Raw genomic sequence first — 14,756 nt, 5'->3', positions numbered from 1 at the left:
GAGTTGAATTTACAGAAGATTTAAAGAGAATGAGTGATGTGTGTTTTTAAAAAATTCTTCAAAAATAACCAGAAATTTTTGAAATAGATAAAAAATATTTGTATTGCTCAATTAAATTTAAGGGACAAATTAATTGAAGTCTTTAAACATCCATTTAATATATATTCTGTAGTATATAAAATTGTGTTATAATAATTATATTAATGAGTAAAGTTTTAAATGTTTTATTTTTAAATTAGGCAGCAGGTGATATTGTTGATATAAGAGAAGATATTAAAAATGACATTGAAACTAAAGGTAAATGACAGTTTTACTTTTTATTGTTAATGGCTTATATCAATTATTTGTGTAGATGTGACTAACAAATAAAAATAGCATTTTTTAGTTTCTTTAGAATTTGTAGTGTGGACTCTCCTGTTAATATATAAATCCTTTATTATAAAATTTTCATGTGAAAGGAATTACTTACCATTATGTAGCAAAACATGACAAATATATAGATATTATTTCATCAGAGAAAAATTGTTATTTGGTTAGTCTATTTAAACTGGGATTGTATTACTTTCTTTAAAAAGATAGAGATATTAAGTGAACAGAAACTAGGTTTTGGAAGATCTGGGTTTTAGTCATGGTAATACTAATTTGATGTCTGACCCAAGATAATCCATTCTTTGCTTTCTGTAAGTAAGTTTTTTGTTATCTCCTTTATTGTTTTTGTGAGAAATAATTATTAGAAGAATGAGAAAAACCCCTAAGTAAACATGATTTCAACTATTTATGGTATTCATCTATAATGGAGTTTTGATGAATTTAAAAAAAGATGGCAAGGCTGTAGAGGATGATGATGGTCAGCTTCCCATAGTTAAACATTTGAGGCTAAACCTTGGAGAAAGGATAAGGAGTAGACAAGAATAAGCAGAACAATGAAGGCATTCCCTTTATTCATTTAATGAAATGGGATTTACTTTTAGGTTTGAGCCATATATTTTTTGATGTTGGTTAATAATAACAATTGCTTCCTATCAGGTTGGATGGAGAAACACCACAGGGGTCAGAATTGGATTTGAATCTGTATTACCTCTACTTTCTAAGACTTTCTTCATTTTTAAAGTGATAATAATAATATAAGCATTACCTGTCTCAAAGAATTATTTTTGAGGAAAGTATTTTAAGGTTTATAAAACATTGTGGAAATGTTGGATTATTATTATTTTACTGAAGAGGAGGAATAATGTATTTAGATTTACTTATTTAAAAATGATTTCCCATCTTGTAAGGTGTTGTGTATGATATTGGTAGATTTGTTGGGAGTGATTTTTTTGAGATTTACAGTTTATGTATGTAAAAAATAGTGAAATTATTTTGTACTTAAATTTTTTTAAACTGTGGATCTTTTTTTCTCAAAAGAACTTATAGTTGACAAAATGCATCAAGAGTTTGCATAACTATATACATTTCTGTTATGATAATAGCAGCTGGTACATAAAGTTTTCAGAGTGTTTAACATGGAATATACTCATGGCAACTATAAAGTTTGTGCTGTAAATGATGATCTTACTATTTTACAGAATTAACAGGTTGAGAGAATTCAGGTGATTTGTCCAGGATCAATCAAAAATTGTAAAAGCCAAGATTTGAGCCTGGATCTTTCCTTACTCTTAAGGCAGGAACCTAAATTCCAAAAAAACATGATTTATTTATTTTAGTAAGGACTGCATCTCCTTATCTAGCTCAGGCTAAAAGTAAAGAGGCTACACTCATGGAGTTCTCACTCTGATCTGCATAAGAACTTTATAACTTGTTCTGTTTCTGACTTGGGTTGATTTAAACACCTCTTAGACAGCTTGGTGCTTCTCTTTCTCCCCTCCCTGTGCTCCTCAATCTGTCCCAGGGCCTTACCATAGTAATGTCCAGCTTAGTTAAGACAACTTAATTGGTTTCAAATTCAAAAGATGGATGGCACTAGGCATTCAAAAGAAAAATTATTGATGTCTTTATTTTTTCACAGCATAGGCATTTCCACATATCTATGCCTACTCATGACTCCCCCACCCTCCACCTTTTTCAAAGAATAAGAGGTAGAACACAACCCAAAGTATGTAATACTAATAAAACCCCACTTCTCTTTATTTTAAATTATTGTGTATATTTTTCTCTTAGTTTTATTTGCTTCATTCTTCATCAGCTCATATAATTCATTTGTTTCTAAATTCCTCATACTCATTTTTAGAAATTTTTATTTTATTACATTTACTACAGTTTAGCCATTTGTCAAGAAATAAGCACTTACTTTATTTGTAGGATTTTTTCCCCCTTCCACAGAAATATTATTGTCAATATTTTATCACATATAGAGCCCTTTGGTCTATACTTGACCTCCTTAATATATGTATGTGAGCGTGTATATATACATGTGCACATATATGCTTATATATAAACAATGTGTACATGTGTGGAAGTGGGATCATAGGTTAGGAATAATAACTTTCTATAGCATTCTTTTCAGTATATCATACTGTCTATAAGGGTGACTCCACAACTAGAAACTTGGAAAGGAATTAGCTTAGAAAGGTAATTTATGTCAAAGAAGATTATAGAGAGAAAGAGAATTAAATATTATAATTTCCATTATTTTTTTCAGATCTTTAATAGAGTATCCAAATCAAAAGATGTTTTAGGATAGTAATATTAATATAGTAAGACTATATAATATACAATAGTACTTTAATTTTGAACAAGTTTGATTTTAGGCCAACTGGAAATATCCAACACTCACCTGGTAGCTTAGATTTAGATTTGATCCCTATTTCCTTCAAAGTCTTGATGTAGAAAGATAAAAATTAACTTTCTTAAGCAAAGTGTTATTTCCTCAGAAATTAGTAGGAATTAGTTGAAATAAAGCCATGTTCAAATTGACATGCTCATACCAATTACATTAGTTTTAGAGGATTAATACTTTATTTTATAAAAATATTGGAGTGTCACTATAGTGCTTTTCTAAAGGTTCTATGCTGTAGACTTGACTTATCTATCAAACTACTTATTAAAATTTTTTTTGGTACTTAAATAATGAAATTTATTTGGTTCCAAAATTGATCTAAGTGAATAGTGTTATTGCTACATTTCTTTGGAATCTTTGTAACCAGTTGAGACCTTCCTCTGCTGTTTCATTCTGTGGATGTGATATTTAACAAAATGAGACTTGGAAAAATTATCAAGCAACATGAGGGGAAAATGTAGTCACTAACTTATTTTTTCCTTCTTGGTTACCTTTTGTTTAGCTAAAGTTATATGTTAATTTCACAGGAAAGCACAGAACTGCTCATAGACCTCATTCAAAACCAAAAACTTCAGATGCTTTTGAAGCAGATTTCATAGATGACCCAAAATCTGAGGGCAGTTTCCTCAGTGAGAAGGAACTGTGGGCTCGACTTGATGAATTAGAAAGACAAGAAGATCTTTTGGGTGAACTCGATAGGTATGTAGAGGCAAATTTTGCCTCAAAGTGATGCTGTTTTTACTTAGAATGTAGATCAAATATGACATAGTAATATTCTATATGTTTTATAGAAAAAAAATTTCCACAGAGTATTGAATATTTTCTCTTTGAATTTTAAGAATAACTGCTTTGAATATTTGTATCAAATGTTTTACTCTACTTACCTTATGTCAAAATTTCTGCTTAATTAGCAGACATTAGTAATCTGGTCAGGTGTTTATATATGAGAAACTTTACCAAGTGGCTGTTTAAAATACACATTAGCACCCATTTAGAATTGTCAAAGTGCTAAATGAAGTCTCTCACCACAGAAGCTCCTACTTTATTTTGCTTAAATGATGGAATGTGTGCAGTAATTAGTTTCTTTGAAAAATAGGACATAATCCACATGAGGTAGGGATTTTTTATAAGTTATCCAGAAGTTTTAGTTCATGTGTTCTTGAGTATTTTTTATTGATAACATAGTTTTAAAAAGTTTTTAATATAAGGTTTCTTAACCTGAAGTCCATGGCTTCCTTGAACCTGAAAGTGAGAAAAATATCTTTATTTTCACTCACTTGTAATGTTATTTTTATTAATACTCAAAATTTCCTGTTACATTTGTCCATCTATAGTGTGTGTTTCTCTCATCTGTTTGTCAAAGACAAGGACAGTATTAACCTTAAGTCATTTAAAATGTGTACTTAATGAACAAACAGCTATTTAAATTGTTATTGAACATCAATAATGCCGGATGTATGATGTTTTTCCAGCTCTTAATTGTTTTTTTTCCATTTTAGTTATTTTTTTCAATTAACAGAAATCTTTTTTTCTCTCCCCACCCCTATCTTTTTGGGAAAAAAAAAAAAGATAAAGAAAAACCTTATGTGAAATTTGCATAGCTAAACATAAAAGATTCCCAAATTGGCCATACCCCAAAACATTTTATTCTGCATCCTGAAGCCATCACCTCTCTGTCAGGAGGTGGGTATCTTTGTTTCACCATAGGTCCCTCTGTAATCATGGCTAGTTAATTGAGTTGATCAGAGATATTAAGTCTTTTCAAGCTATGTGTTTTTATTGTTGTTTTTTATTAGTAATCCTAATTATTGGTTGTTTATAGTGTTCTGTGCTGGCTTTCTTGGTTCTTCTCATTTCATTCTTAACGGTTCATCTATGTTTTTCCAGGTTTTTCAGAAAAGATCTCTTTTATCATTTCTTATAGCATATAAAATCCATTCCATTCACATACCATTATTTGTCCAATTATTCCCTAATTGATAAGACACTTTGTTTCCAGTTCTTTGCCACTACAAAAAAGAACCGTTATAATATTTTTATACATAGAGTTCCTTTTCCCCTTTGTTCTCTTGAGTTCAGTAGGTCAGATGGTATACAAAGTTTAGGGATTTGTTAGTCATAACTCCAAATTGATTTTCCACACTAGTCCTCTCCTCTCCTCCCCTCCCTTCTCCTCTTTTTCCTTCCCCTCCTTTTTGGCAGTTGAAGTCATAGTCAAGTGACTTGCCTAGGGTCACACAGTTAGGAAGTATCTGAGACCAGATTTGAACTCAGAGCACCAGCCCTGAAGTTAGGAGGATCTATCTACTGTAGCACCTAACTGTCCCCAATTCTTAATTCTTTAGAAGAATTAAGCAATTGGTTACTTATCATAAACAGAATATGATCCATAAAATTTTAAGGTATAACATTAAATATCAGTCCATGGCGAGAGTATGAGTGAATGAGTGTGTGTGTGTGTGTGTGTGTGTGTGTGTGTGTGTGTGTGTGTGTGTAAAATTAAGTTCATGTTTATAAATACATGTTTAAATATATTTTTGTTTTTGCTAATTTTACTATATAAATATATTGTTAAATATGTATATATTTTAATCACTTAATTTTTTTTCTTTTTTCTGCAGAAAATCTGATACTTTGTTTGTAAATGGAGATGATATAACCTCTTCTGAAGAGGAGAAGGAAGATCAAAAGACAGATGTGGCTATGAAACACAAAGTAACAGACTCTCTTACTCAGGGCAGTTTTCAAAGAGACATCACAAATTCGAAATTACTTAATGGCCAAGTGAATGGTTCAAGTTCTTATAGTGATGATGATGATGATGATGATGATGATGATGATGGTGGTGGTGATGATGGTGATGGCAGTATTGATGGTTTAGGAGTTGGAGATAATTCTGTACCAACAATATATTTTTCTCATACAGTTGAACCTAAACGGGTTTGTATACTTTACTTATTCTTAATTTAGAATTAGAATTAATGATATAATTTGTCATTTTATTTGTCTCTATAGATATAGCTTCTTTGTATAGTTCAGAGTTCTAAAGCAAGAAGAATAGTTTTTCTTATTTAGTGTAAAAATAATTTGGGATTGGATTGGTTCATAGCATTCGCTACTTCCCAACTAATCCGTGGTTATGTGAGCCTGAAGAAGCTTTAGACCTCTAGAGGTCTTAAAAAAAAAAAAATCCTGTCTCTGTAAAGAAGACATTAAAAATGTCAGATTGTTCTATACGGTATTTATATTGGTAAATTTAGAAAATTGCAAAGGTGGTCCCTTAATTGTACTTTGTTAAATTTAATTAAATTTAATTTTTCTATTTGATGTATAAAAATGAATAAATATGTTTAGTCAGATGTGAAAAATTTTATGGGGAAGTTAATGTTTCCCCTCCAAGTTAGAAATAAATGGGTACATCTGTAAACTTTATTTGAATTTCAAAGTTTTCAAATTGGAAGGAACCTTAGAGATTATTGAGTCCAACTTGTCTTAGCAAGTGAGTGACTGGCCTAAGGTCACACATTCCATTGCAGACCTAGGACTTAAAATAAGTTGCCTATTTTCTAAGTGTAGTGTTCCTTCTATTAGGTCAGAGTATCTATATCTGGAAATCATTTGAGCTTTTGGATTTGTTATCTGTATTTTCAAATAAAATACAAAATATTGGTGAAACGTTTTCTTTGCTTATCTTGTTCTTAGGGTAGCAAAATCAATAATTTTACAAAGTGCCTCCTACATTGCTAGAGCCCATTCCCTAAGTTTAAGAGACTAAAGTTAAACAATATAATTATACTAAATCTATGGAAAAGAATTGAGTATGGATTGATTAGAAAAACAAATTTTCAATTTATTTGCATGTAGCTTTTCAAGTCTTAACTACAACTCCACTTGTTTCCTAGTATTAAAATTAGGTAGGGAATTGTCTCATTAGTAAGTAGTTATTGATTTATAAAGTACTTCATAAATCCATTATGGGATTATGAGATTATTAGTGTGTTAATCTTAAATTCTTCCTGACTACACCCTAAAGCTTTGTAAATGTAAAATTCTATTGTATTAATTTTGGAATTTTTGTAATTGAGTTAGTGGTCATTACTTGTGCTTTTTTATACATTAAACCTGATGATATTCTGATTAAATATTTCTATTTCTTCTTCTTTTTTTTTTTTTTTTTTTTTTTTTTTTTTTTGGTGTTGTTGAGGCAGTTGGGGTTAAGTGACTTGCCTAGGGTCAGACAGCTAGGAAGTGCTAAGTGCCTGAGACTAGATTTGAACCCAGGTTCTCCAGACTTCAGTGCTGTTGCTCTACACTGTACCACTTAGCTGCCCCCATTGAATATTTCTTTTGATCACTGAGATCCTTTTTTTGTCTTCTCCATTTTGAAATTCATGACTTTTGAAGCAGTGAATTTGTACACACAGAATGGTATAATGTTAAATGTTATGCTTAAAAGTCTAGGCATTATAATTTTTATGTAATCATAAATTAATTGGAAGTTAAGATCGCCAAATGATTAAGGAATATATATATATATGTTAGGGATATTGTATATGTCTCAGATAGTATGGTGTATTTCTACTATATAGGGATTTTTTTGACCTTTTGTATAAACACATGAATTTTATGCAATGTCAGAAGATTGGAATTGACACTGTCACTGTTAGGATTATTTATAGTTTACTGTAGTGTACTGCATTTTACAAATTCCTATCTTGCCTTTGGTCACTATATAGATCTCAATTTATAATTTTGTGTGTGTGTGTGTATGTTTATTTTAGGTACGAATAAATACTGGAAAAAATACTACTTTAAAATTCAGTGAAAAGAAAGAAGAAGCCAAACGAAAACGAAGGAATAGTAATGGCAACAATAGCCATTCTATTCCAGAACTACCTAATATCAGAACTCCTGCTGATGTTTATAGGTACATAATTTATAGTTAAAGGACTGATTTCACCTCTTTCTTTCATTGTAGTTGTGCTTTTAACAGAAAATGTTGCATCTGTTAATACAGGATCACATGTGTAATCACCTGAAAGATAAGACATTCTTGTGAGTTTAGCCTAGCAATTTGAAGGCTCCCAAAGGAAATGGTGATTTTTCCAAAGTCTCTAATCAGAGGTGGTTGCAGAGTATTGTGTGGTCTTTTCCTCATTTTGGTGATATTTTTGTAAAAATACCCAAGTGGTGTAGTAAATGAATCTTGTATCTAACTAAGCTTGACAAATTTTTTTTTTTTTTTTAAATTTTGATGGGACAACAGAACCAGTACTTTTTGACCATAACTTAGATATATATGATATATTCATTTGTTATGTTATTACACAGTTGAAGTTGATTGTATTTACTCATTCCTCTAATTTGGATTGTTTAGGAGTCAGTGTGATGTAGTAGATTGGATTATGGGACTTGAAGCCTGATATATTTGTGTTCAAACCCCACTTCTGATATTTGCTAAAACCCAGTAATGTTAAGGAAGTCACTTGCTTCCATGTCTCCTTCTGTAAAATGAAGATAATACCTGAAAATATGAATTTCACTGTTAGAAGGCTAAAAAGTAATTCTTGAAGTTGAAAATTTCTTATGATATATATTTATCAAATAATATTGCTGGATGTTTTCAGACATTTTAAATAATATAAATTGTTACATGTGAAGCTGTTGCCATTTGGAATACATTCATAAAATATGCCATTTTGTGTTAAGATAAAAATTATGCTTTTATAAAACAATGAAGTATACATTTTTAGATGGCATAGTCACTGATATTTGTAAAGTTTCATGTGAACCATAATTATAAAAATTACTGGATTTTAAAAGTTGGATTAATAAATTTAATTGTTAAGAAATACTAGGATTTTAAGAAAAATGTCATGAGATTCATACATAGGTTAAAGTGTGTATTTTCTTTCATATTATATAGAGTCTTTGTTGATGTTGTGAATGGAGAATACATCCCTCGTAAATCAATTTTGAAGTCTCGGAGCAGAGAAAATAGTGTATGCAGTGACACTAGTGAAAGCAGTGCTGCTGAGCTTGAGGACCGGCGAGGAATGATGAGGAGCCTCAGTCATGATGAAGCTGCCTGTACTGATGCCAGCGAAGGCATTTTGGATGAGCAAGAAAATCAACAGAAAAAACTGTTTCCCCTATCGGGAAAACTTGAGGTATCACTTTAATACTTGATTTGTTATGCAAGGTCCTTATATAAAATCATCAATATATTTATTAGATAAGGAGAATCTAAATCTGTTTTTCAAGAATAAGATTTACTTGCCCTCATTTGCAGTGTCAATTTTTGGACTGAACAAAAAGCTTATTTTAAAAGTTAGTTTGTTAGGCTTCCCTCTTTGCTAAGGTATTGTGAATTCTTATTCCTCAAATCTTATTCTATTTAATTTTTTTTTGAAAGAAATTCATAGGTTTTCTTTTACTATTTATGATATTTATGTCATCAGTCATTACATTAAGCAATGTAACATTGCTTAATCTGTGTTTTAAGATTTTTCTTTTTTAAAATTGTAGTCACAGGGCCTAAAGTTTTCTTGACATTTTTGATATTGTATAAAAACTGAATAGTTTTTAAAATGTCATATGAGATTTCAGAACTAAGTGCATTTCTTTTGTATTCTGAATTTTATATAAAATATTCAAATAGTTAGAGTAAGTAAAATTCTTTCTAGTAAATAGAATTTTGTAGAGGTACTTACAGGTAAAAGTAGTTCTAAAATTCATTAGTGCAAGGATCTTGATAAAGTCATTTCCTTTTTCTGGCTTCATTTTTCTTACTTGTCACTGCAGGGGAAGGAGTTGAATTAGATACTAAAAGTATTTTTAGTGTCCGAGTCTACCATTGTACTAAATGTCTTCAGCATCTTGCATGTTATTTTTATTGTTGAAAAAGTTTTAATTGTTAATAAAAAATATATATCTTTATAAATTGTAGTTGCTTGATTAGTAACTCGAGTACTTGGATTTCTAATCTGATATTTCTTCAAATAGTGCTGGTGATAAAGTCACTGGAAGCCTTTCTCAGTTCCTTTTGCTATTTTGAGGCTATAATTTGGAAAAAACAAGTGCCAATAAAGTATACATTGTTCTTGTTATATGACCTATTCCCCCCTTTTTTTACTTTTTGTTTTTGATTACCCTTTTCTATTATAACATCTTTTATTTCCATTCTTCTTCTTGTAGTTCCTCTGTAATATATTTGAGTCTGCTTATATTCATCATATTTCTCTCTGTTGCCCTCTGGCTGATACTTACCTTTAATGGCTTTACACTGTAATGTTTTCATAATTTTCAGCTATACAATAGGATTTATAGAACACTGGTATTAAAAAAAAAATAGGTCTTTACTCCTGGGGAAAATTTGAGGTCACTAAGGGAACTTTCTAGTTTCCCAAATTCTGTCTAGCCCACTGTCTTCTCATCTTCAAATTCTGGGCCATATTCATCAGTTTGTATTATTTGTCCACTATATATTTGTATTGTGTGTGTGTGTGTGTGTGTGTGTGTCTAGTGTATATTTTTTATCCACACTAATAGATGAGTATTTTCTTAGGCTATATTTAAAATTTGAATTTAAAAAATATGTGGAAGAAGAGACTCTAAAAGACCAATTTGGCTTGATTTTCTTTAAACTTGATTTTCTTGTCCTATATAAAAATATAGGGTAAGGTGAAGTGGTTTTACTTAAATTTGACTTAATGGATTTTATGTGGATGTTATTAAAATTCTTTTTTCTCTAGACTTAAAGTAAAATTTATTGAACTAAGATTTGATATTCTATCCTGTCTGGTAACTGATCTGTATTGTGTAGTCTTAGTTGCTGAAAGTTGTATTTATTTTACTTGTATGTTCATACTCTATATAAGAAGCAGGATTGATATACTGTTGTATATACATATCTGTCTCTAACCTGTCCATACTTACACACACATAAATACATACATATTTGTATATGTGTATATATATATATATATATATATATATATATACACACACACACATTTGTATGAGAGTAGATCTGTTACTCTGTTAATATGCTCTTCTGAGAACTCAATTTGACTGAATTTCTTGATAACTGTTAGTGGAGTTGATAGGCCTTAACAAACTGTTTATTGAACCTAAAAAAAAATCCTGATATTTAAGGAGTAAGTAAAGAGGCCTTAACATCAGAGCATTTGGCTTATCAGGTGACAAGTTTTTTTGGCCACCACTGTTGAAGATTCTAGTTAGGTATAGAAGGATGTTATAATGATCTGAACACTTTGAGATACTTTAAATATTGAAGTATGTTTTTCTCTCTACATGTAAGATATACACACATACATGCATGTTTTTGTAACTAGATACTGCTGTTTATGGGGTGACTGGTACATTCAGTATGTAAGGGAATTATATAAGAAATGGTTTTTAAATTCATGGTCTATATGTGCTTTAAGTAATAGTTTAACAAGTTAGGGACTCTATGTAGTTGGAAAGCAGCATTTACTTTTGCTATTTTGCAAAAGTCAAAAAAATTAAAACTTTTGAAGTAGTTCATAATTTTTTGAGATAGTACCAAAATCAGGAAATTGTTAAAATTTTATTCATATTAGCTTTGCTTTTTGTATTATAATAGGTAGTATTAGAGACAGCTAGGTGATATAGGGATATAATGTTGGGTTCTGGATCAGGAAGATCTGAGATCAAATTCAGTCTCACACATTGACTAACTGTGTGATCTTGGGCAAATAACTTAACCTTTGTTTCCCCCTTCAGTTTCCTTAACTGCAGAGTATGCAATATCACCCAACCCTGAGGATTGTTGGGAAGATCAAATGAAATTATTTGTCAAGTGATTATTACAGTGTCTGGCACTGCAGTGTGTGTGTGTACACACTAGATACTATATAAATGCCAATTGTAATAATAATAATAGTAATTATTATTATTATTAGTAGTAGTAGTAGTAGTAGAGGTGGCATTATAATAATAAAATTTAACACTGAAAGAATTAGTTCATGATTCTGGCAGATATTTTGAAAGTAGGTTTTCACTCTCAGTTTTAAGTTGGAATTTTGGCTATTTTTCAAAAGTTTATTATGATAAATAAATTCTTGCTCATATTGTAAAATAGCTTATAGTTCATTGAAATCCACAAAAAGTAAGAATATGTTTTGAGAACTTTTCACCAAGGAGCCCTAGATTTCCTTTGAAATTTTGCTTCTCATGTACACATTGTAATTGTCTTAAGTTATTTTTCTCACCTTTGATTGAAAAGGAAACAAAACTTGTAGTTTGGCAAATTATATCAAAATTTAGTTAGAGAAGGCCGAGTTAAGTTATAAAATATTTTTGAAAAACATTGAATAGTTTTCAAAATTACATTTTCATACTATAAGATAAAACTTTATTTTGTGTTTGTGTGTGTGTGTGTGTGTGTGTGTGTGTGTGTGTAAGAGAGAGAGAGAGACAGACAGACATTATAGATAGCCTCAGTTTTATAAAAGGCAATTTGTGGTTAAGAATAATGTTCAGAGATGGTGCTTTTCAGAATTCTATTTTAAACTTAATTAAAATTTGACTATATATGTTAAATTGCCATTGATTTTTTTTTTAAAGGTAGTTCTTTTGATTAAAATAATTAATTTAATTAAAATAGTATGGACCTTAGGGACATACCACATTTGCATTTTGTTTTCTCATTTTGATTTTTTTTTCCTTTTGTAGGCTTTTTCTGGAACTGTAATAGAAAAAGAACTTTTATCTCCTGTAATACTACACCCAGGCACTGTGCATCCTGTTTTACCAACTATACCTGAACGAAAAGAAGTTTTGTCAGAAGTATCAGAAGAAACTACAAAAAGAATTTCAAAATTCAAAGCTGCCAGATTGCAACAGAGAAACTAGGCTTGCCTAGAAAATGGAAATTTGCATCTTAAAGCACAGTTTTGCAATTTGTTATGAATGTCACTTACATGTAGTTAGAAGTAATGCATCCTATGCTATTTTGGCGAGTTCTTTTTACCTCTTTATCAGTGGTATTTAAAAAGATTAAAAATAAATGTGTGAATACTTGAATATTCACTTTATTTTGTTAATTTCTCTGTATGCTGTCAATACTTTTGTCTGTGTTTGCTTCATGATGCAGTAGCAGCATTTGGAATTATTTTTCAAAGAATACTATTCACATGCATTGTTTTTGTGTTTCAACCCAAGTACAGGCAGTTTTGTACCAGCTGTGATGTTCTACATACCATATGGACCATTTTAAAGAAACTTTAAAAATTTCAAATGGATTCAACAATTATATTTCATTACTTGCTTTAGCATTTTAAAGACAGTTTTGTATCTACATTGTTGTAGGTTTTGCAAATAGGTGGCTGTTTCAAAATTTGTTTCTTTTCCCCTTCTAGTAATTTCTCTTACAATGTAACAATCTTTGAGGCAGAAAAACTGTTTACATACTTTAGAAGGAAGTTTCTCTCCTGGTAAAAGTGGTATTTTGTAAAATAGAATTTTTCAAGTAAAAAAAAATGAAATCTATGGTCTCTAAATCCTCTTTATTTTGTAACTTCCAGTTAGATATTAAAGCCCTATTATTCACATATCTATTATATAGTATACACAGTATGTATTCAAAGTTCTTACAATTCCATATGCAGTTTTCTTCCTGGTACATGTAATTTCTTATAATTGTTAATTGGGGGTTATATGTTGGGAAAGAAGAATTTACTAAAGACCTAAGAAGTTCTTTTGAAGGAATTCTCATGGTCTGATACTGTAAATATTTTCTTTCTCTGAGGTTACTTTTCTAATAGTAAATAACTGAAGTAAAATATTTACTTTTAACATAACTATCTAGAATGAACAGAAATTTATTTTAAATGTATTGAAAATTACATTGCAAGTGTTAATCATTAACTTGATGCAAGCTAAAATGTGGCTTTTTAAAAAGCATGCTGCATTAGTACTAAAATAAGTCATCAATGCCAGTCCACCCTCTATTCATGACTAAATATTTAAAGGAGGTTATTTATAGCTTCTTTAATGAATTCTTGGCTAAACAAAATGAAATTATGTCCTAGAAAAGTAGAAGCTATTTTGTAACTAGAACAGTGCAAACTGTAAAATAGTTTTATGAATATTTATTTTAAATAATATAGGATTGAGAAGTAATGCTGGTAGACTTGGATGAATCAGAGCAGGAGCCTAATGTTAATAATTTTCCCTAAGAAACCAAAACTAAACATTTGTCCCTTTAATAGTTTTGATCAAGTAGCCATTTAATAAATTTATAAGGTTCTTAGTTCCCAGATTACTATAAGGGTGAGAAAAGAACCCTTGTTACAATTATCTTCTGAAGAGTGTATTCCTCACAAATAGGAATTTACTTTCTTTTAAAAATATTTTTATTGATATTTCCTACTTTTTACTCCATTATAGTCACCTCAAATATTTCCTCCGTCAGAGTGGGGAACAAATTTTAGAGAGGAAAAAAAAAAAGTCAATATCATTGATAGATATGTTGAGAAATGAATCTTTTCATTTTTACCAAGGAGTATGTGGGGGTGTCTTCAATTAAAGACATGTTTGAGCTTTATAATTTTGTTACATTTACTTTTTTGGGGGAGAGAGTACATTATTATTCTTTTTATTCACATTATAGTAGTTATTGTATATATTGTATATATATCTGCTTCATTCTACATCAATTCATGTAAATTTTTCGATGCTATTCTGTGTTAATCATACATATTTTTTATAACACAGTAATATTCTGTTATATTCATGATTTTTTTTTTTTAACCATCCCATATTCTTACTTTGTTTCCAATTCTTAACTGTCCCCAAAACTGCGACTAAGTATTTTGGAGTATATGAGAACTTTTTTTTTCTTATCTCTGGTCTCCTTGAAGTATAAGCTCAGTAATGAATGGAGTCTGGTTCAAAACGTATGAACATTATGTTTGCATAATTAAAAATT

At 30.0% G+C, this 14,756-nt stretch overlaps 1 protein-coding gene across 1 annotated transcript in view; it reads left to right on the top strand.

Moving 5' to 3' along the window:
* The window catches only part of URI1 (URI1 prefoldin like chaperone), a 75,626-nt gene extending 62,314 nt beyond the window's left edge, over positions 1 to 13,312 (top strand). Inside the window, exons 5-11 of the mRNA XM_031954401.1 lie at positions 1 to 38; positions 240 to 297; positions 3,307 to 3,478; positions 5,401 to 5,719; positions 7,561 to 7,706; positions 8,706 to 8,949; positions 12,500 to 13,312. The exon at positions 1 to 38 is cut by the window's left edge and continues 54 nt beyond it. Coding sequence (XP_031810261.1) covers positions 1 to 38; positions 240 to 297; positions 3,307 to 3,478; positions 5,401 to 5,719; positions 7,561 to 7,706; positions 8,706 to 8,949; positions 12,500 to 12,679 — 1,157 coding nt within the window. The 3' untranslated portion in view covers positions 12,680 to 13,312. The remainder of the gene's footprint in view (positions 39 to 239; positions 298 to 3,306; positions 3,479 to 5,400; positions 5,720 to 7,560; positions 7,707 to 8,705; positions 8,950 to 12,499) is intronic.
* The last annotated feature ends 1,444 nt before the right edge of the window (positions 13,313 to 14,756 follow it).

This window comes from Sarcophilus harrisii, chromosome 2 (genome assembly GCF_902635505.1).
Source record: "Sarcophilus harrisii chromosome 2, mSarHar1.11, whole genome shotgun sequence".
Lineage (NCBI taxonomy): Eukaryota > Metazoa > Chordata > Mammalia > Dasyuromorphia > Dasyuridae > Sarcophilus > Sarcophilus harrisii.
Note: the sequence above shows the minus strand (reverse complement) of the source record. Positions and strands in the feature narration are given on the sequence as shown.